Source organism: Thalassophryne amazonica, chromosome 2, assembly GCF_902500255.1.
Source record: "Thalassophryne amazonica chromosome 2, fThaAma1.1, whole genome shotgun sequence".
Lineage (NCBI taxonomy): Eukaryota > Metazoa > Chordata > Actinopteri > Batrachoidiformes > Batrachoididae > Thalassophryne > Thalassophryne amazonica.
Window position 1 is genome coordinate 1,157,501 of NC_047104.1, and position 22,511 is coordinate 1,180,011.

At 40.6% G+C, this 22,511-nt stretch overlaps 1 protein-coding gene across 1 annotated transcript in view; it reads right to left on the reverse strand.

The window, feature by feature from the left end:
• katnb1 (katanin p80 (WD repeat containing) subunit B 1) overlaps positions 1-17,996 on the reverse strand; it is a 171,221-nt gene extending 153,225 nt beyond the window's left edge. The window contains exons 1-2 of the mRNA XM_034160314.1: positions 17,892-17,996; positions 6,803-6,892 (exon numbers count right to left, since the gene is read on the reverse strand). Coding sequence (XP_034016205.1) covers positions 6,803-6,842 — 40 coding nt within the window. The 5' untranslated portion in view covers positions 6,843-6,892; positions 17,892-17,996. The remainder of the gene's footprint in view (positions 1-6,802; positions 6,893-17,891) is intronic.
• Positions 17,997-22,511: the final 4,515 nt, after the last annotated feature.

A 22,511-nucleotide genomic window follows, 5' to 3' on the forward strand; every position in this document is an offset into this window, starting at 1 on the left:
AGCATGTCTGACATAAAAACATATGAATGAAATCCATATAGTTTTTGAAAAAAATAAAAAGGACCGTAACTTTATTGACAGCCCTCGTATACACATATATATACACGCACATACATATACACACATACATATACACACATACATATACACACATACATACATATACATACATATACACACATACATATACACACATACATATACACACATACATATACACACATACATATACACACATACACACATACACACATACACACATACATATACACACACACATATACACACATACATATACACACATATACACACATATATATACATATACACACATATATACATATATATACATACATATATACATATATATACATATACACACATATACACACATATACACACATATACACACATATATACATATACACACATATATACATACACACATATATACATATACACACATATATACATATATACACATATACATACATATATACATACATATATACATATATACATATATACACATATACATATATATACATACACATATACATATATATACATACACATATACACACATACACATATACACACATATATATACACACACATATATATATACACACACATATATATATACACACACATATATATATACACACACATATATATATACACACACATATATATATATATATATATATATATACAACCCCTGGCAAAAATTATGGAATCACCGGCCTCGGAGGATGTTCATTCAGTTGTTTAATTTTGTAGGAAAAAAGCAGATCACAAACATGACACAAAACTAAAGTCATTTCAAATGGCAACTTTCTGGCTTTAAGAAACTATAAGAAATCAAGAAAAAAAAATTGTGGCATTCAGTAACGGTTACTTTTTTAGACTAAGCAGAGGGAAAAAAATATGGACTCACTCAATTCTGAGGAATAAATTATGGAATCACCCTGTAAATGTTCATCCCCAAAACTAACACCTGCATCAAATCAGATCTGCTTGTTAGTCTGCATCTAAAAAGGAGTGATCACACCTTGGAGAGCTGTTGCACCAAGTGGACTGACATGAATCACGGCTCCAACACGAGAGATGTCAATTGAAACAAAGGAGAGGATTATCAAACTCTTAAAAGAGAGTAAATCATCACGCAATGTTGCAAAAGATGTTGGTTGTTCACAGTCAGCTGTGTCTAAACTCTGGACCAAATACAAACAACATGGGAAGGTTGTTAAAGGCAAACATACTGGTAGACCAAGGAAGACATCAAAGCGTCAAGACAGAAAACTTAAAGCAATATGTCTCAAAAATTGAAAATGCACAACAAAACAAATGAGGAACGAATGGGAGGAAACTGGAGTCAACATCTGTGACCGAACTGTAAGAAACTGCCTAAAGGAAATGGGATTTACATACAGAAAAGCTAAACGAAAGCCATCATTAACACCTAAACAGAAAAAAACAAGGTTACAATGGGCTAAGGAAAAGCAATGGCAGTGGACTGCAGTCCAGTCCAGTGGACTTCTCCTCTGGAACCAGCTCCCAATTCGGATCAGGGAGAAAGACACCCTCTCTACTTTTAAGATTAGGCTTAAAACTTTCCTTTTTGCTAAAGCTTATAGTTAGGGCTGGATCAGGTGACCCTGAACCATCCCTTAGTTATGCTGCTATAGACTTAGACTGCTGGGGGGTTCCCATGATGCACTGAGTGTTTCTTTCTCTTTTTGCTCTGTATGCACCACTCTGCATTTAATCATTAGTGATTGATCTCTGCTCCCCTCCACAGCATGTCTTTTTCCTGGTTCTCTCCCTCAGCCCCAACCAGTCCCAGCAGAAGACTGCCCCTCCCTGAGCCTGGTTCTGCTGGAGGTTTCTTCCTGTTAAAAGGGAGTTTTTCCTTCCCACTGTCGCCAAGTGCTTGCTCATAGGGGGTCGTTTTGACCGTTGGGATTTTTCCATAATTATTGTATGGCTTTGCATTACAATATAAAGCGCCTTGGGGCAACTGTTTGTTGTGATTTGGCGCTATATAAATAAAATTGATTTGATTTGATTTGAATTGATTTGACTGTGGATGACTGGATGAAAGTCATATTCAGTGATGAATCTTGAATCTGCATTGGGCAAGGTGATGATGCTGGAACTTTTGTTTGGTGCCGTTCCAATGAGATTTATAAAGATGACTGCCTGAAGAGAACATGTATATTTCCACAGTCATTGATGATATGGGGCTGCATGTCAGGTAAAGGCACTGGGGAGATGGCTGTCATTACATCATCAATAAATGCACAAGTTTACGTAGATATTTTGGACACTTTTCTTATCCCATCAATTGAAAGGATGTTTGGGGATGATGAAATCATTTTTCAAGATGATAATGCGCATCTTGCCATAGAGCAAAAACTGTGAAAACATTCCTTGCAAAAAGACACATAAGGTCAATGTCATGGCCTGCAAATAGTCCGGATCTTAATCCAGTTGAAAATCTTTGGTGGAAGTTGAAGAAACTGGTCCATGACAAGGCTCCAACCTGCAAAGCTGATCTGGCAACAGCAATCAGAGAAAGTTGGAGCCAGATTGATGAAGAGTATTGTTTGTCACTCATTAAGTCCATGCCTCAGAGACTGCAAGCTGTTATAAAAGCCAGAGGTGGTGCAACAAAATACTAGTGATGTGTTGGAGCGTTCTTTTGTTTTTCATGATTCCATCATTTTTTTCCTCAGAATTGAGTGATTCCATATTTTTTTCCCTCTGCTTGGTCTAAAAAAGTAACCGTTACTGACTGCCACAATTTTTTTCCTCATTTCTTATCGTGTTTCTTAAAGCCAGAAAGTTGCCATTTGAAATGACTTTAGTTTTGTGTCATGTCTGTGATCTGCTTTTTTTCTACAAAATTAAATAACAGAGTGGTGCATACAGAGCAAAAAGAGAAAGAAACAGTGCATCATGGGAACCCCGCAGCAGTCTAAGTCTATAGCAGCATAACTAAGGGATGGTTCAGGGTCACCTGATCCAGCCCTAACTATAAGCTTTAGCAAAAAGGAAAGTTTTAAGCCTAATCTTAAAAGTAGAGAGGGTGTCTGTCTCCCTGATCTGAATTGGGAGCTGGTTCCACAGGAGAGGAGCCTGAAAGCTGAAGGCTCTGCCTCCCATTCTACTCTTACAAACCCTAGGAACTACAAGTAAGCCTGCAGTCTGAGAGCGAAGCGCTCTATTGGGGTGATATGGTACTACAAGGTCTCTAAGATAAGATGGGACCTGATTATTCAAAACCTTATAAGTAAGAAGAAGTATTTTAAATTCTATTCTACAGTTAACAGGCAGCCAATGAAGAGAGGCCAATATGGGTGAGATATGCTCTCTCCTTCTAGTCCCCGTTAGTACTCTAGCTGCAGCATTTTGAATTAACTGAAGGCTTTTCAGGGAACTTTTAGGACAACCTGATAATAATGAATTACAATAGTCCAGCCTAGAGGAAATAAATGCATGAATCAGTTTTTCAGCATCACTCAGACAAGACCTTTCTAATTTTAGAGATATTACGCAAATGTAAAAAAGCAGTCCTACATATTTGCTTAATATGCGCATCGAAGGACATATCCTGATCAAAAATGACTCCAAGATTTCTCACAGTATTACTAGAGGTCAGGGTAATGCCATCCAGAGTAAGGATCTGGTTAGACACCATGTTTCAAAGATTTGTGGGGCCAAGTACAATAACTTCAGTTTTATCTGAATTTAAAAGCAGGAAATTAGAGGTCATCCATGTCTTTGTCTGTAAGACATTCATGCAGTTTAACTAATTGGTGTGTGTCCTCTGGCTTCATGGATAGATAAAGCTGGGTATCATCTGCGTAACAATGAAAATTTAAGCAATGCCGTCTAATAATACTGCCTAAGGGAAGCATGTATAAAGTGAATAAAATTGGTCCTAGCACAGAACCTTGTGGAACTCCATAATTAACCTTAGTCTGTGAAGAAGATTCCCCATTTACATGAACAAATTGTAATCTATTAGATAAATATTATTCAAACCACTGCATCGCAGTGCCTTTAATACCTATGGCATGCTCTAATCTCTGTAATAAAATTTTATGGTCAACAGTATCAAAAGCTGCACTGAGGTCTAACAGAACAAGCACAGAGATGAGTCCACTGTCTGAGGCCATAAGAAGATCATTTGTAACCTTCACTAATGCTGTTTCTGTACTATGATGAATTCTGAAACCTGACTGAAACTCTTCAAATAGACCAGGGGTAGGCAACCTGTTCCAGAAAGAGCCATGAGGGTGCAGGTTTTCTTTGCAGCCACTGACTCCACCAGGTGATTTCACTGATTAATATCACTTTGAGCAGATGGAATCAGTTAATCAGTGAAATCACCTGGTGGAGTCAGTGGCTGCAAAGAAAACCTGCACCCTCATGGCTCTTTCTGGAACAGGTTGCCTACCCCTGAAATAGACCATTCCTCTGCAGATGATCAGTTAGCTGTTTTACAACTACCCTTTCAAGAATTTGAGAGAAAAGGAAGGTTGGAGATTGGCCTATAATTAGCTAAGATAGCTGGGTCAAGTGATGGCTTTTTAAGTAATGGTTTAATTACTGCCACCTGAAAAGCCTGTGGTACATAGCCAACTAATAAAGATAGATTGATCATATTTAAGATCGAAGCATTAATTAATGGTAGGGCTTCCTTGAGCAGCCTGGTAGGAATGGGGTCTAACAGACATGTTGATGGTTTGGAGGAAGTAACTAATGAAAATAACTCAGACAGAACAATCGGAGAGAAAGAGTCTAACCAAATACCAGCATTACTGAAGGCAGCCGAACATAAAGATGTGTCTTTGGGATGGTTATGAATAATTTTTTCTCTAATAGTTAAAATTTTATTTGCAAAGAAAGTCATGAAGTCATTACTAGTTAAAGTTAAAGGAATACTCGGCTCAACAGAGCTCTGACTCTTTGTCAGCCTGGCTACAGTGCTGAAAAGAAACCTGGGGTTGTTCTTATTTTCTTCAATTAGTGATGAGTAGTAAGATGTCCTAGCTTTACGGAGGGCTTTTTTATAGAGCAACAGACTCTTTTTCCAGGATAAATTAAGATCTTCTAAATTAGTGAGACGCCATTTCCTCTCCAGCTTACGGGTTATCTGCTTTAAGCTGCGAGTTTGTGAGTTATACCACGGAGTCAAGCACTTCTGATTTAAGGCTCTCTTTTTCAGAGGAGCTACAGCATCCAAAGTTGTGCTCAATGAGGATGTAAAGCTATTGACGAGATAATCTATCTCACTCACAGAGTTTAGGTAGCTACTCTGCACTGTGCTGGTATATGGCATTGAAGAACATAACAAAGAAGGAATCATACCCTTAAACCTAGTTACAGCGCTTTCAGAAAGACTTCTACTGTAATGAAACTTATTCCCCACTGCTGGGTAGTTCATTAAAGTAAATGTAAATATTAAGAAATGATCAGACAGAAGGGGGTTTTCAAGGAATACTGTTAAGTCTTCTATTTCCATACCATAAGTCAAAACAAGATCTAAAGTGTGGTTAAAATGGTGGGTGGACTCATTTACATTTTGAGCAAAGCCAATTGAGTCTAATAATAGATTAAATGCAGTGTTGAGGCTGTCATTCTCAGCATCTATGTGGATGTTAAAATCGCCCACTATAATTATCTTATCTGAGCTAAGCACTAAGACAAATGATCTGAAAATTCACAGAGAAACTCACAGTAACGACCAGGTGGACGATAGATAACAACAAATAAAACTGGTTTTTGGGACTTCCAATATGGATGGACAAGACTAAGAGTCAAGCTTTCAAATGAATTAAAGCTCTGTCTGGGTTTTTGATTAATTAATAAGCTGGAGTGGAAGATTGCTGCTAATCCTCCCCCTCGGCCCGTGCTACGAGCATTCTGGCAGTTAGTGTGACTCGGGGGTGTTGACTCATTTAAACTAACATATTCATCCTGCTGTAACCAGGTTTCTGTAAGGCAGAATAAATCAATATGTTGATCCAATTATTATATCATTTACTAACAGGGACTTAGAAGAGAGAGACCTAATGTTTAATAGACCACATTTAACTGTTTTAGTCTGTGGTGCAGTTGAAGGTGCTATATTATTTTTTCTTTTTGAATTTTTATGCTTAAATAGATTTTTACTGGTTGTTGGTGGTCTGGGAGCAGGCACCGTCTCTACGGGGATGGGGTAATGAGGGGATGGCAGGGGGAGAGAAGCTGCAGAGAGGTGATCTGCTGTGGTGCCCCCTAGCAGGAGCAGCTGAAAGAAAAAAAAAGAAGATACCAAGGGGGGCCATTAGTTATGCAACCGACCATCTAGGCTTTTATGTTTGTAATTATTTTATGTTAAGTTGTGAAGATCTGCACAGCAGATCATAGCTTATACTTAGGAAAAATAAAATCCACCAAGCAAGATTTTCCCAGAGAGTTGGTGGGTGATGTCAAAGCTCTGCTACACTCAGTGGACTAAATTCATGAAGCAACTGTTAAGTCTCCTTTTTCTGGAAGTGTTTTCATACACATAAACACATTTCCTTGGGTTCTGAGAAACAACGGTGGCATTTTTTTTTATATATAAACATGTTTGTTTTTACACTCGAAAGACTAAACAAACATAAAAATAAGATTTCTAGGCAGATGTATCAATGACAACAACAATCACTAGCTACAGCCTTATTTTATAAACAGTCACTCTGACCCAGTGGAAAAAGACTAATCCTGAGGATCCAGAGGTCGCACTAACAGATTTTATACTTACGCAGCTGCCAAGAGATCCTGGTGGAGCTGGCAGCAGCCATGCTGACCACAGTACTTCTGATGAGGCCAAAAGTCAGCCTTACTGTGTTTCCTATCAAAGGACACAAAAACACCATGTCAGAACACTGCTGCAAAAAACAAACAAACACACTCAGAAGGATTATAAAATAGGAAAAAATATCAAATTAAATCTAGCCTCAGGTTTCCCATGTGTCTTCTGGCAAACTGCTGCTGAAATTTTGTATATTATTTTTAATAAAATCATCCTCTTATCTGTACCATTTCATCATAAAGTTGTAGAACTGGTGATACAACTGACAAAACTTGCACAACACATCATTTCTCCAACAACAACCACAGAAGGGTGCATGGTGGCATCCCTCACTAGTGTCTTTATTGCACGGTCACTCCATTCTTTACAGCCCTCCACACATCGTATGACTGAAGCCGACTACTGCACAAAGGAGGAACTGCATGCCATTCGTGAAAAATCGGAGCCACCTCCAACGCTTCACGCACACCAGCGGCGAAAGATAGTAATAATAGTAATAAATAGTAACTAATAATAGTAATAATTAATATTACTTGATTAATCATTAAATGATTGATTAGTAATTAAAATAAATAAACACTTGAAATATATCAGTCTGTGGAATGAATGTCTACATTAGCTAAACTGCAGGATTGTCTTACAGACATAAAGACTTGGATGACCTCTAATTTCCTGCTTTTAAACTCAGATAAAACTGAAGTTATTGTACTTGGCCCCACAAATCTTAGAAACATGGTGTCTAACCAGATCCTTACTCTGGATGGCATTACCCTGACCTCTAGTAATACTGTGAGAAATCTTGGAGTCATTTTTGATCAGGATATGTCATTCAAAGCGCATATTAAACAAATATGTAGGACTGCTTTTTTGCATTTACGCAATATCTCTAAAATCAGAAAGGTCTTGTCTCAGAGTGATGCTGAAAAACTAATTCATGCATTTATTTCCTCTAGGCTGGACTATTGTAATTCATTATTATCAGGTTGTCCTAAAAGTTCCCTAAAAAGCCTTCAGTTAATTCAAAATGCTGCAGCTAGAGTACTGACGGGGACTAGAAGGAGAGAGCATATCTCACCCATATTGGCCTCTCTTCATTGGCTTCCTGTTAATTCTAGAATATAATTTAAAATTCTTCTTCTTACTTATAAGGTTTTGAATAATCAGGTCCCATCTTATCTTAGGGACCTCGTAGTACCATATCACCCCAATAGAGGGCTTCGCTCTCAGACTGCAGGCTTACTTGTAGTTCCTAGGGTTTGTAAGAGTAGAATGGAAGGCAGAGCCTTCAGCTTTCAGGCTCCTCTCCTGTGGAACCAGCTCCCAATTCAGATCAGGGAGACAGACACCCTCTCTACTTTTAAGATTAGGCTTAAAACTTTCCTTTTTGCTAAAGCTTATAGTTAGGGCTGGATCAGGTGACCCTGAACCATCCCTTAGTTATGCTGCTATAGACTTAGACTGCTGGGGGGTTCCCATGATGCACTGAGTGTTTCTTTCTCTTTTTGCTCTGTATGCACCACTCTGCATTTAATCATTAGTGATTGATCTCTGCTCCCCTCCACAGCATGTCTTTTTCCTGGTTCTCTCCCTCAGCCCCAACCAGTCCCAGCAGAAGACTGCCCCTCCCTGAGCCTGGTTCTGCTGGAGGTTTCTTCCTGTTAAAAGGGAGTTTTTCCTTCCTGCTGTAGCCAAGTGCTTGCTCACAGGGGGTCGTTTTGACCGTTGGGGTTTTACATAATTATTGTATGGCCTTGCCTTACAATGTAGAGCGCCTTGGGACAACTGTTTGTTGTGATTTGGCGCTATATAAAAAAAATTGATTGATTGATTGATTATACAAGTTTCACTTTTTGAATGAATGACTGAAATAAATCCACTTTTTCATGATATTCTAATTATATGACCAGCACCTGTATGTATGTTCTGGGCTGCATCTCATTCTGTTAACCTGATATTTCTTTTTCAAATTCTCCCATTTTTTGCATCCAGCCCTATTTCCTTTAGAAATGTCCTTGACAAAAATAATAACAACAGTCTATTATGACATCAGGTTATGTGTTACACATATACGTGTGTGTGTAGTTTCCTTTTTACTCCCATTGGTCTTTAGCTGACTACTTAGAACACAGAAACTTCTCCTCATTTTCTGCCTCATTTTCTTATTAGGAGTCGAGTGTGTTCAGGGCTCCCTGTTTGTTTACTAAATACACACACATTACAGACCTTGAAATCCAACAGCAGGGGGCGCTATTATCCAAAGATTTATGAACATACAAATTAACGTGCTTATCCTTTATCATGATTTTCTCCATTGTGAGATATAAAAGTGTCTTATCGTAGCGTTCGTGTGTATGTGCATTATAACGCCTCAGCGCACGAGCGAAGTTACGATATTCTTCAGAATGACAATTTACGCAACATGCATCCAGCCTGTAAAGTTTTTTGGCAAGTTATAACTTTCTAAACAGCGTCATTTGTAATGAAAGCTGTTTCATTTGTGCAGTTCTTTTGGCACCATGTTTGTTTCTGTGGAGATAGCGGTAAGCTTCTCCTACCCCTCCAAATGGAGTGTGCATCCAGATTCACTCCAAACGGGGGGGGGGGGATTGAAGCCCTCCGCCTTCCCCTCCACGTCGCACCAAAAAGAGAATTGAGACACCCCTCTGTCTCTCATGTCCTCACAAAACAGAGGGGAAGGGGTAAGGGTAAAGGCCGAGGGGTAGAACTGAGATTCACTACCCGTTCAGTCACTGTCTGCAGATGTTGGCCAAATTCCAGGTGTCACACACGAACGTCCAATACCACTCGCGACAGACTTCACACAGTCAGGATGAAAACTGTGAGCACGTGACCACTTTCATGCTGACTGTGAAATTTGTCTAAGTGTCCCCACAAAGGTGGTGTTGTCAAGCAACACGTGTATTGCGTGTGTTGGGCACCCCCCACAACACGTGCCGTGCGTGTGTTTCGTGCACCCCCTCACTCGCTCCCCAACACACTTACATGAAATGCCGATATGTATTTACAGATGGGGAATGGCCAGCCACATCTGAGCGCACACAGCATAAAAAGCCGCCTCCCAGCTGATCACTGACCAGATACTCACTGACAGCTGGAAATGTCAGCACACGACGTGTCACATTAAAAACACAGAGACCACAGCCAGGACAAGTATAGAAATAATTACTACAAAAACTACATACACAATTACAACCCTAAACCTAACCCTAATCCAATGGTGCATGTCACCTAGGGGTGTCAAGGGGCATGCTACTGTGGAAGTACTGAAATTACACTTTTTCATAAATTGCTTCTCTCCTGTGTGGGTGGTAAAATTCAAATTTCAATGGTTTTAGATGCATTGAAAGCAAGAATAATAGACAAAAAAAAATACACTTATGTCATAATATTAAAGTTCTTTTTTGTATTTTTCTGTCTATGTTAAGAATATAAATAACATTGAAAAGTTTAAAAACACAATATTTGATGGACATAACATTTGCTCTCTTCTTTAAAAATGACACACTGGACCTTTAGTCCAGTCACAGTCCAGGCAGAATTTTTCTGTCATGTTGACAGCTTAGCTTTTTTTTTTCAACATTTTTGAGTGGAACTGCATACTTATTTTAAAAAAACAATATAACCCCAAATTGTCTTGTTTGAACAAGAGCTAAATCTGTACTGATTTGATTGTCAAATCAGAATCAAATTTACTGCCAAGTAAGTTCTCACATACAAGTAATTTGATCTGGTGTCATTAGTGCATAAACAACAATAATAAAAAGAAAATGAAAAAAATAATTCTGGAAGAAGTAAAGGAGTAAATTTGCTCTTTTAATGATGAAATCATGGATGAAAAACTTTCTGAATCAGTTTTTCACACTTTACTGTGCTCTCTGAGCTGCAGCCTGCCCGCGGGGGAGGGGAGAGTGGGCAGTTCAGCACAAACAGCCTGCCTGGATTTTAGAAAACTCCTGATGCCTCGGTCCCACCGAATAATGAAGGCTGAAGAAGGAGCCACGCATGGGTGTGGGGTGATTATTCGAAGAATGACCCACGTTTTGATCTATCACGTATCCACTATGAAGGTGCCACTATGTGCCTCTCTGTACCCCGCATGTGCCGCATAGCATCCTCTAGTGAGCCACGACCGACCTGTCATTACAGCCTCGAATGGCTCGCATCAGCCACACTAAGCCACATAGTGCCATGATAGTGCTATGATAACGCCATGTTGGCGGACATTTAGGCATGAGTTTGGTCCAAACTTCCAGCCCTCCCACACCTGGTCCCTTCAAAGTCTGGGTTTTCAATTCACAGATTCACAGCAGCATTCAAAGATGTCCCTTCTTTTTTTTTTTTTTTTTTTTTTTTAAACACAGTCCAAAAATAGACACTCCAGCACAGTTCCGCAGTTGTGCGCTGTGCGCCAGGCTGCTGTCCACCTGTAATGCACCAGACCAGCTAGACCCGAAGCATGGGTTCCCGGAGAGCCCCCTCTGTGCTCCTCGCTGGCTCCGCGGCTCTCTGGCTTTTATTCTGAGGCTTTAAACACACAAAACTTTATGTTTGTCGTTTATTTCTACAAAAGCGCTCTTTTGCGCGCGCGCTGCTGTTGTCTTTTCATGGACAGCCGCCTCTGTGCTCTTTCTAAGTGGCTTCCTTTCCATCCCTGGCTTGCTGGCTTTATTTTTTCCCTGGCTTTAAACATAGTCATTTTTACAATGTGACTCCACTTTTGACTTTGTGTTCGTCCGTTTATTTCTGCAAAAGCGCTCTTTCGCGCGCGGTGCCATTCTGCATACAGAATGAGGTGGCCATTTTATTATATACACCTGTGGATCATTTTATTTATATATATATATATATATATATATATATATATATGTATATATATATTTTTTTATTTTATTTCTTCCGCAGCTTACAAGTCACCATGATACAACTTTTAACTTTGTGTTACGTCTTCAAAATCGGTCTTTTGCGCGCTCTCCACCTGTGTTGCTGCACAGCTTCTGCTCTTAGCTGCTCCACTGGAGTTATTATCTTCCATGGCTTTAACATCCACGTTCACGCAGTCACCCAAATTTTAACTTTGTGTTCGTCCAATATTGACTGAAATATCACTCTTTTGTGAGCTGGCGTTCTGCCTAAATGCTCGTTTGAAGCATGATGATGAGTCACTGCCTCAGTGCGCACACACAGAACGGAGCTCATGTGATCCATTAATTCCAGAAGTGATTAGAGGTGTTTTCAGCATCCAAGGTTTGACAGAAAATGATTAATCCGCTACAAAATAATTATTTTATATAGAGTCCAGTGCACAGAGCAGGTGGAATTGTGTGCGCAAGAGAGCCGCTCCAAAAATAGCGTCAGTGCGCACACACAGCGGAGGTCATATGCTCCATTAACAAGATATTAAATCAACATACTTTTACATACAACAGACATCAACATACAGACATACTTTTACAGCTAGGAACTGTTTTATCAAGCTATAAAAAAAACATTAAAAATAATTACCTTAAGCTGTTCAAAATACATCCCACATGGAGCAGGAAAGAGAGGGAAAAAAGTGTCCAGATGAAACAGTCCTCTGTGATGCCAGAAGTGATTAGAAGTGTTTTCAACATCCAAGGTTTGGCAGAAAATGATTAATCCACTACAAAATAATTATTTTATAGAGTCCAGCGCACAGAGCAGGTGCAATTGTGTGCGCAAGAGGAGAGCTGTTCCAAAAATAGCCTCTCAGGTCCTGCGAAGGTGCCAAGCGCACGGATAATGGACTTTTTGCACCACGCAAATGCCTCTAAGCCGTCGCAGTAAGTCGAACACAAACTGCGCCATGCTGTTGTTGCTAAATTTTGAACATCTTGAAATTAGCGCCATGCTCAGAGAGGAGCCTTGTTAACTGAAGATAATGCCTCTAAGAGCCACTCTGAGCCACTATACTGCCACGATAGCTCACAAAACAAAACAGGGTGCGTGGCTCCTTCTTCATCCTTTATTATTCGGTGGGACCGCGGCTTGAGAGCAGAGCAGAGTGTGACGGCACTGTCAGAACACTGACGGCGCAGCGCCGTTGTTCCATTGTCTGGGGAGAACCCTGTGATATCATGTTTTCCGATTGTCTGCTGCATGGAGAGTGGCGGGAAAAACCAAAGATGCTTTCTTGCGAGGTGTGACAAGACGTGATGTAAATAAGAAAACAAAAAGGCGGCGGTCAGGTATTTTGGTTCCGAGTAATGAAAATAAAGAATTTGAACGTTTTAAACCCAAAAAAAAAATGCCACTTGTCCAGCCGGACAACGATTTAGAGCTATTGCTTGTCCGATCACATTTTACACTTGTCCCAGTCAATCGGACAAGCATTAATGTCGATGGTAGCTTCAGATATCTGTCCCTGAAAGAGATGATGACTGGAGTGCAGTCTGAAGCAGAAACGAGGTGTTAATCTGTGAACCGCATCATCGGGGAGGATTTTTAGAGGGGCCGTTCAGTCTGTGACACCAGTATTAAGTCCTGGATGGAGGACAGGCTGGCTGCAAAAAGAGGGATTTTTAAAAAAAATCATGCAGGGAGCCTGTCCACCAACATAAAAAAAAAAAACCTTAAAAATGGTTAATAAAACAAAACAGAAAGACACATCCCATTGCCATTTCAGCAAAATGACAAGACTTTGGTGCAGTGACATTGTGCCATTGCTTAGGGAAAGTCCTGGACTCTTGATGTTTAAAAGCACAAAAGTACTTTTTATCAGATTACTCGATTCATTGCCAGAATAATCGATAGAATACTCGATTACTAAAATAATCGATAGCTGCAGCCCTAAAAGCCACCTCTCTGAAATCTTATGAGATTTAAGCCTGGTTCATACGACAGGATTTTAAAATGGTCTTTCGGTTTCCAAAACCTGAGAGACCACACACGTGAAGATAAAAAAAATCATAGCTCTAACAGGTTTGGAGGTACAGTGTGTAGTGTTCAGCCACACGGTGAGGACAACACCACCACACACCAACAGATTTCACACACGGACATTCACAGCTCAGACAGGAAATCTCGCAAAATCTCTCGAGATTAAACGTGACTTCAGAGTAAACAAACGGAGGTACTTTGTGGACTATTTAAAACAGAGGGAAAAAAGCGATACAAAAAGAAAAAGAAAAGGTGTTCTTTAAAGGAGTGGAGACAGCGCGACCACCGGACTTTCTGGTAAGTCAGAACAGCTGTTTTGATTTTATTTTCCACTCCGTGCGTCAGTCACCTCGCTTTCTGATTGGCTGAACGTCACATTCAGCAGGCTGCATACTTGTTTTGGTCGGAGGACAAAACACACACAGCAATAGTGGGCCAAGAAAATCCAACATGTTGAATATCCCCAATTTGCAATCGGAGCGCTCCTGACATCCTTCCGAGCAGATCAGAGTCCTCTTAACACACCACACACGGCAGGAATATCTGATAAGATTATCTTTAGCGTCATCACGATTGTCGCAGCGTCCTTAAGATTGTCGGAAGGGGAAGATCGGGTCCGATATTGGCCTAATTATCCTGCCGTGTGAACCAGGCCTTAGAGGGATTTGAAACCTCAATAGGGTGAATTGATTGCCGGTGTAGCGGTCTGATCAGTCTCCCCCGTCTGGTCTGTCCCCCCTGCCTTCACTGCACATGTGTCATTTCAGAGCGTCAGCAGTCATTCACTGATTAACACCTCGTTTCTGCTTAACACTGCACTCCAATCATCATATTTCTCAGCAGCAGATCTCTGAAGCTTTTGTACAACATTCATTTCCACATAAATTCAGCATTATTTCATCATGAAAGATTGATCAGGCCATGACACCAGCGCATATTCTGATTCTTTACACCCAAGCCGATCAAAGGGAATAATGTGAATATTACCATCAGATGACAAAGTAAAACCTCTTAAATCATTCTAAAGTCAGTTTATGCAGAAATGAGGCAATAATCAGTTCATCGCTGCTGACACTCTGAAATGACACATGCGCAGTGAAGACAGGGGTAATCAGCCCGCAACACCAGACCGAGATCCGGATATGCTGGTTTTAAGTGGTTTTAATCAATCAATCAATCAATTTTTTTTAATATAGTGCCAAATCACAACAAACAGTTGCCCCAAGGCGCTTTATATTGTAAGGCAAGGCCATACAATAATTATGTAAAACCCCAACAGTCAAAACGACCCCCTGTGAGCAAGCACTTGGCTACAGCAGGAAGGAAAAACTCCCTTTTAACAGGAAGAAACCTCCAGCAGAACCAGGCTCAGGGAGGGGCAGTCTTCTGCTGGGACTGGTTGGGGCTGAGGGAGAGAACCAGGAAAAAGACATGCTGTGGAGGGGAGCAGAGATCGATCACTAGTGATCGATCTCTTTTAAAGTGGGGGCTTCTTAAGCTGGAACTACAGGAGGAATGTTTTTGGCTAACTTTGCCCTTTCCAGTTAGTCTCGATTCCTCCCGTCAGTGTGTAGCTGACTAAAAACTTACACGGTAGGAGTCGACTTTTCTACTACATTTTAACACAGTCCCATCACCTGAAGCCTGAATATTTAAGAGGCTTGTGGATCCAGAGTCCAGTTATCAGAATGATGAACTCTGACAGATGTTTTTGCCAAAGCTTCTGCCTTGTCATTCCTCCTGGATGGACTGCTAGCCCCGATGACGCTCTTCTATTCACTACAAGGTTGTAATTGTTTCATCTATTTCTGTTTAACACTTTTTTTTAGTTTTTAAGTGCATCTACTGTGACTTTTATTTAACCAATTCTCTCCTGTGTGAATCTTAGGAGTGGTTAGTGTTTCCTTTAGTGGTTAGCTTGCATTAGCTCTGCAACACGCTTGAATTTTCTGGTGTACAAAGTACATTAATCTTGCGTGATGCTAGCAGATAGGGTTGCTCTTTTAGAGCGCTGTGTTCGTAAGCTAGAGCACAATCCCGCAAAACTTCAGAGAGTTCGCTGCTCTGCAATATGTCAATAACATTGAGAAGGTCTGATAACAATGCAATTTAACCGCTGCACACGGACAACAGCATTAACGTCGCAACATAAAACTCTTTGTATATTGTGCTTAAAACTCTTGTGAATACTCGTATATTGTCTGGGTTTTTAGACGTTACTATATTTTTATGTAAACATGCGAGTAGGGCTGAAACGATTCATCAAGTAATTTGACTAATTCGATCACAAAAAATGTTCGCGGCAAATTCTTTGTCTCGAGGCTTCGTTTAAAGCTGTAGTACATCCGCCAGGCCTGTGTGTGGCGCTGTAACGCTCCCACAAAAAACACAGAAGATGACCATAGCGCTAATCAATGTAGCAGGCGATGCTACAAGTTTGCAAAGCCACATGCTGAGTAAAATAAAGCCTTTTAAGAGAAAGGGTCCGCGCGGATCGTCTGAAACGGACTTACTGCGCATTTAAAGTGAAGCAGTGTGTTTGTATATATATTTTTTAAAAAAACACGTTTTGCTCCACGAGCTGTTCTCCACCTCCGCAGATGAAGCAAAAGGATGCACACTTTAAATGAGTCATGTTTAATGATTAAAAAGCGCTTTAATTCAGATTTGGTAAGAGTTTTTATCAACAGGCAGCTTTTGTGGAAACGCTGCAATCCACAGCCGTTTGTCAAAGGCTCTGTTATTCGCCAAGTATCCACAGAAAACAAAGAATTTGACTTTGGTTTGAGCTGCACTCTGTACAGCATGTATAAATATACACCAAACACTGAATAAATCACAGTAATAAAAAGTGTAAGTGAAATATGCAATAAGAAGGAAAAAAGAATGCAGACTGAAGATTTCACAGACTGCCTGGGTTTATGGTTTGGCAAAGCTCTAAAACTCTTAATATGAAAAAATAAATAATTACCCGGCAAAACAGAGAGAGGGAACACCCTAAACTTAAAATCTGCATGATGGCACAGAAACATTGTGCCACTGCTTTAGGGAGAGCCCTGCCACTACTGATATTGTTTAAAAACACAAAGGTACTTTTTATCAAATTACTCGATTAATCGATAAAATAATTGATAGAATATTTGATATTAATATGCGATAGCTGCAGCCCTACATGCGAGAAGCTCGGGTTGTTTCTCCGTTATTTTCAGTGGGAATCGCTGTGAGCCGCGATCGCTTCCTGTTCGTGTCATTTTGGTGGAAAGTGCAGTTTGCTCTTTAACGCCGTGCCGCAGTTTGTTCCAGAGTAATATAAAATTCAGTTTGCATATGTAAAGTTCCACGCAGGTTAAATGTAGCAGACACGGAATGTTTGGAATATTTGTTTTAGCAATTTTTCAGGGTCTCGTGCATGCACTCTCTTATAAAGTTTATGAAAGGCATAAAAAGCTACATTCTGGTTGTCTAATGTTCATTTGCAATCGTCATCATGTGGTTTCTCCATGTTGTTTAGACTGCAGTGACTCTCTGGCACGCAAGGGATTATGGGATATCTCAATAAGGTGAATAAAAGTCTGCTATTCTGGCGTCTCCTAGACTCAGAACCCCCTGTATTCACTGTGCATGCATCATGACGGAGCGCTCGCCGTGATTAACAGATTATCACTTCGTTTCTGCTTAAATGTGACTTTAGAATGATTTAAGAGGTTTGACGTTGTCATGTGATGGTTAATAACCACATTGTTCCGTTTGACTGCTTTGGGTGTAGAGATTCAGACAGATGTCCTGCTGTCACACTGTGATCGCTCCCCATCTCTTATGTGGAAATGACTGTTGTAGAAAAGCTTCAGATATCTGGCGCTGAGATAATGACTGGAGGCAGTTTTTGAAGCAGAAACGAGGCGATAATCTGTGAACCACTGCTGACGCTCCGAGATGACGCACGCGCAGTACAAACTGTGATAAGTTATTTCGCTAATTTTTAAGAAGGCTATAACTCGTCATTTTTTTAGCTCTGGCTATGCTAACAGCTGACGTAACCCTAAAGTCAGTTAGCAGATGCTGCTGTTAGCAGAGTTAGCTCATTTACATATAGTCTTAAAAACAAACACGGTCAAATCACCTTCGTCTGTATCGACGGTGAACCCACACAGAGAGCTCCGGTAACCTGGTAACACTCACTTTACATCCGTCCTTTTGCAGCTTGGCAACTGAACACACTCTTCTTCTACTTCTTCGGGTTTATTGGCGGATCACAAACAACGTCACAGGCAGCCGAGCGCCGCTCTCATTGGACCGACATCTCTGCTACCCCCCCCCCCCCCCACGAGCGCCACTAGCTTAGCTTATGACAAGCTAAAAGTGGACGCTCTCGTTATGGCCGAACAACTTCCACACTGTGGACGGATCGATCCTAATATCGATAATGTCGAAACCAATGCCGGCATTGATATTGAACGATCCTCGTGTAAAAAGATCGATACTCAAGCTTTTTTTTCTCTCCTCCACACACACTCATCAAAGTCTACACTGTCAGAGCAGCGCTCTTTCTTTCTTTATTTAATTTTCACTTATTGTTTTTATTTTGTTTAAAGCCAGAAGTGCACTGAAGGGAGGAAATTCCTTATTCTTTGTATTATTGTATTGTTCAACTTGGAAAAAAAAACAACTTTGAAACTGTTTACAGTATTTGTTGTGGTGTGTTAGTTTTTCTCTGTTGTGGTTTGTCAGCTCTCTAACCTCAGAAGATTGTTTTAATTTGCTTTAAGTTCTAATTTTTTACACTCTTTATTTCAATCAATCAATCAACTTTTTTCTTATATAGCGCCAAATCACAACAAACAGTTGCCCCAAGGCGCTCCATATTGTAAGGCAAGGCCATACAATAATTATGAAAAACCCCAACGGTCAAAACGACCCCCTATGAGCAAGCACTTGGCAACAGTGCTTTTTTTTTTTTTTTTACTGTGCTCCAACGCCTAAGGAAGACCTCTAACGGTCGAAACATCGCGACGGAGCACTTTTATCAGCTAACTTTCATCAGCGTTGGCAAGCTAACTAGCTTGCTAACGCTTTCGTTTTTATTTATTTATTTATTTTTTTTTTTTCCTCTTTTAGCACTGTTGTTGTGCGTTATCTGTGCTGCTCCACAGCGTGTTTAGTTGATTTTTATTTTATTTTAGCACCGTTGTCGTGCGTTCGCTGTTGTCATGCGTTGCCTGTGCTGCTTCATGGCCTGTTTGGTGCCTTGATTGGGGCACTCCTTCTGCTGAATCACCTTTAAATTATTTACACATTATTCACTTTGTGTGTTTTTAGGAATCCGCTAGGTTGCGTAGCTACTAGCTCTTAGCCGATTTAGCATGGCGGCTTCTCCTGTCTCTCCCGTACTTTTCTGCTCTGGGTGTGAAATGTTTAGTTATTCCTCGGCCTCCTTTAGCAGTAACGGTACTTGTAATAAGTGTAGCTTATTCGTAGCTTTGGAGGCCAGGCTGGACGAATTGGAGACTCGGCTCCGCACCGTGGAAAATTCTACAGCTAGCCAGGCCCCTGTAGTCGGTGCGGACCAAGGTAGCTTAGCCGCCGCTAGTTCCCCCCTGGCAGATCCCGGGCAGTCGGGAAAGCAGGCTGACTGGGTGACTGTGAGGAGGAAGCGTAGCCCTAAACAGAAGCCCCGTGTACACCGTCAACCCGTTCACATCTCTAACCGTTTTTCCCCACTTGACGATACACTCGCCGAGGATCAAACTCTGGTTATTGGCGACTCTGTTCTGAGAAATGTGAAGTTAGCGACACCAGCAACCATTGTCAATTGTCTTCCGGGGGCCAGAGCAGGCGACATCGAAGGACATTTGAAATTGCTGGCTAAGGTTAAGCGTAAATTTGGTAAGATTGTAATTCACGTCGGCAGTAATGACACTCAGTTACACCAATCGGAGGTCACTAAAATTAACATTAAATCGGTGTGTAACTTTGCAAAAACAATGTCGGACTCTGTAGTTTTCTCTGGGCCCCTCCCCAATCAGACCGGGAGTGACATGTTTAGCCGCATGTTCTCCTTGAATTGCTGGCTGTCTGAGTGATGTCCAAAAAATGAGGTGGGCTTCATTGATAATTGGCAAAGCTTCTGGGGAAAACCTGGTCTTGTTAGGAGAGACGGCATCCATCCCACTTTAGATGGAGCAGCTCTCATTTCTAGAAATCTGGCCAATTTTCTTGGATCCTCCAAACTGTGACTGTCCAGCGTTGGGACCAGGAGGCAGAGCTGTGGTCTTATACACCTCTCTGCAGCTTCTCTCCCCCTGCCATCCCCTCATTACCCCATCCCCGTAGAGACGGTGCCTGCTCCCAGACTACCAATAACCAGCAAAAATCTATTTAAGCATAAAAATTCAAAAAGAAAAAATAATATAGCACCTTCAATTGCACCACAGACTAAAACAGTTAAATGTGGTCTATTAAACATTAGGTCTCTCTCTTCTAAGTCCCTGTTGGTAAATGATATAATAATTGATCAACGTATTGATTTATTCTGCCTTACAGAAACCTGGTTACAGCAGGATGAATATGTTAGTTTAAATGAGTCAACACCCCCGAGTCACACTAACTGTCAGAATGCTCGTAGCACGGGCCGAGGCGGAGGATTAGCAGCAATCTTCCATTCCAGCTTATTAATTAATCAAAAACCTAGACAGAGCTTTAATTCATTTGAAAGCTTGTCTCTTAGTCTTGTCCATCCAAATTGGAAGTCCCAAAAACCAGTTTTATTTGTTATTATCTATCGTCCACCTGGTCGTTACTGTGAGTTTCTCTGGGAATTTTCTGACCTTTTGTCTGACTTAGTGCTTAGCTCAGATAAGATAATTATAGTGGGCGATTTTAACATCCACACAGATGCTGAGAATGACAGCCTCAACACTGCATTTAATCTATTATTAGACTCTATCGGCTTTGCTCAAAAAGTAAATGAGTCCACCCACCACTTTAATCATATCTTAGATCTTGTTCTGACTTATGGTATGGAAATAGAAGACTTAACAGTATTCCCTGAAAACTCCCTTCTGTCTGATCATTTTTTAATAACATTTACATTTACTCTGATGGACTACCCAGCAGTAGGGAATAAGTTTCATTACACTAGAAGTCTTTCAGAAAGCGCTGTAACTAGGTTTAAGGATATGATTCCTTCGTTACGTTCTCTAATGTCATATACCAACACAGAGCAGAGTAGCTACCTAATCTCTGTAAGGGAGTTAGAGTATCTCGTCAATAGTTTTACATCCTCTTTGAAGACAACTTTGGATGCTGTAGCTCCTCTGAAAAAGAGAGCTTTAAATCAGAAGTGTCTGACTCCGTGGTATAACTCACAAACTCGTAGCTTAAAGCAGATAACCCGTAAGTTGGAGAGGAAATGGCGTCTCACTAATTTAGAAGATCTTCACTTAGCCTGGAAAAAGAGTTTGTTGCTCTATAAAAAAGCCCTCTGTAAAGCTAGGACATCTTTCTACTCATCACTAATTGAAGAAAATAAGAATAACCTCAGGTTTCTTTTCAGCACGGTAGCCAGGCTGACAAAGAGTCAGAGTTCTATTGAGCTGAGTATTCCTTTAACTTTAACTAGTAATGACTTCATGACTTTCTTTGCTAACAAAATTTTGACTATTAGAGAAAAAATTACTCATAACCATCCCAAAGATGTATCGTTATCTTTGGCTGTTTTCAGTGATGCCGGTATTTGGTTAGACTCTTTCTCTCCGGTTGTTCTGTCTGAGTTATTTTCATTGGTTGCTTCGTCCAAACCATCGGCATGTTTATTGGACCCCATTCCTGCCAGGCTGCTGAAGGAAGTCCTACCATTATTTAATGCTTCAATCTTAAATATGATCAATCTATCTTTGTTAGTTGGCTATGTACCACAGGCCTTTAAGGTGGCAGTAATTAAACCATTACTTAAAAAGCCATCACTTGACCCAGCTATCTTAGCTAATTATAGGCCAATTTCAGATAAAACTGAAGTTATTGTACTTGGCCCCACAAATCTTAGAAGCATGGTGTCTAACCAGATCGTTACTCTGGATGGCATTTCCCTGATCTCTAGTAATACTGTGAGAAATCTTGGAGTCATTTTTGATCAGGATATGTCATTCAAAGCGCATATTAAACAAATATGTAGGACTGCCTTTTTGCATTTACGCAATATCTCTAGAATCAGAAAGGTCTTGTCTCAGAGTGATGCTGAAAAACTAATTCATGCATTTATTTCCTCTAGGCTGGACTATTGTAATTCATTATTATCAGGTTGTCCTAAAAGTTCCCTAAAAAGCCTTCAGTTGGTTCAGAATGCTGCAGCTAGAGTACTGACGGGGACTAGAAGGAGAGAGCATATCTCACCCGTGTTGGCCTCTCTTCATTGGCTTCCTGTTAATTCTAGAATTTAAAATTCTTCTTCTTACTTATAAGGTTTTGAATAATCAGGTCCCATCTTATCTTAGGGACCTCGTAGTACCATATCACCCCATTAGAGCGCTTCGCTCTCAGACTGCGGGCTTACTTGTAGTTCCTAGGGTTTGTAAGAGTAGAATGGGAGGCAGAGCCTTCAGCTTTCAGGCTCCTCTCCTGTGGAACCAGCTCCCAATTCAGATCAGGGAGACAGACACCCTCTCTACTTTTAAGATTAGGCTTAAAACTTTCCTTTTTGCTAAAGCTTATAGTTAGGGCTGGATCAGGTGACCCTAAACCATCC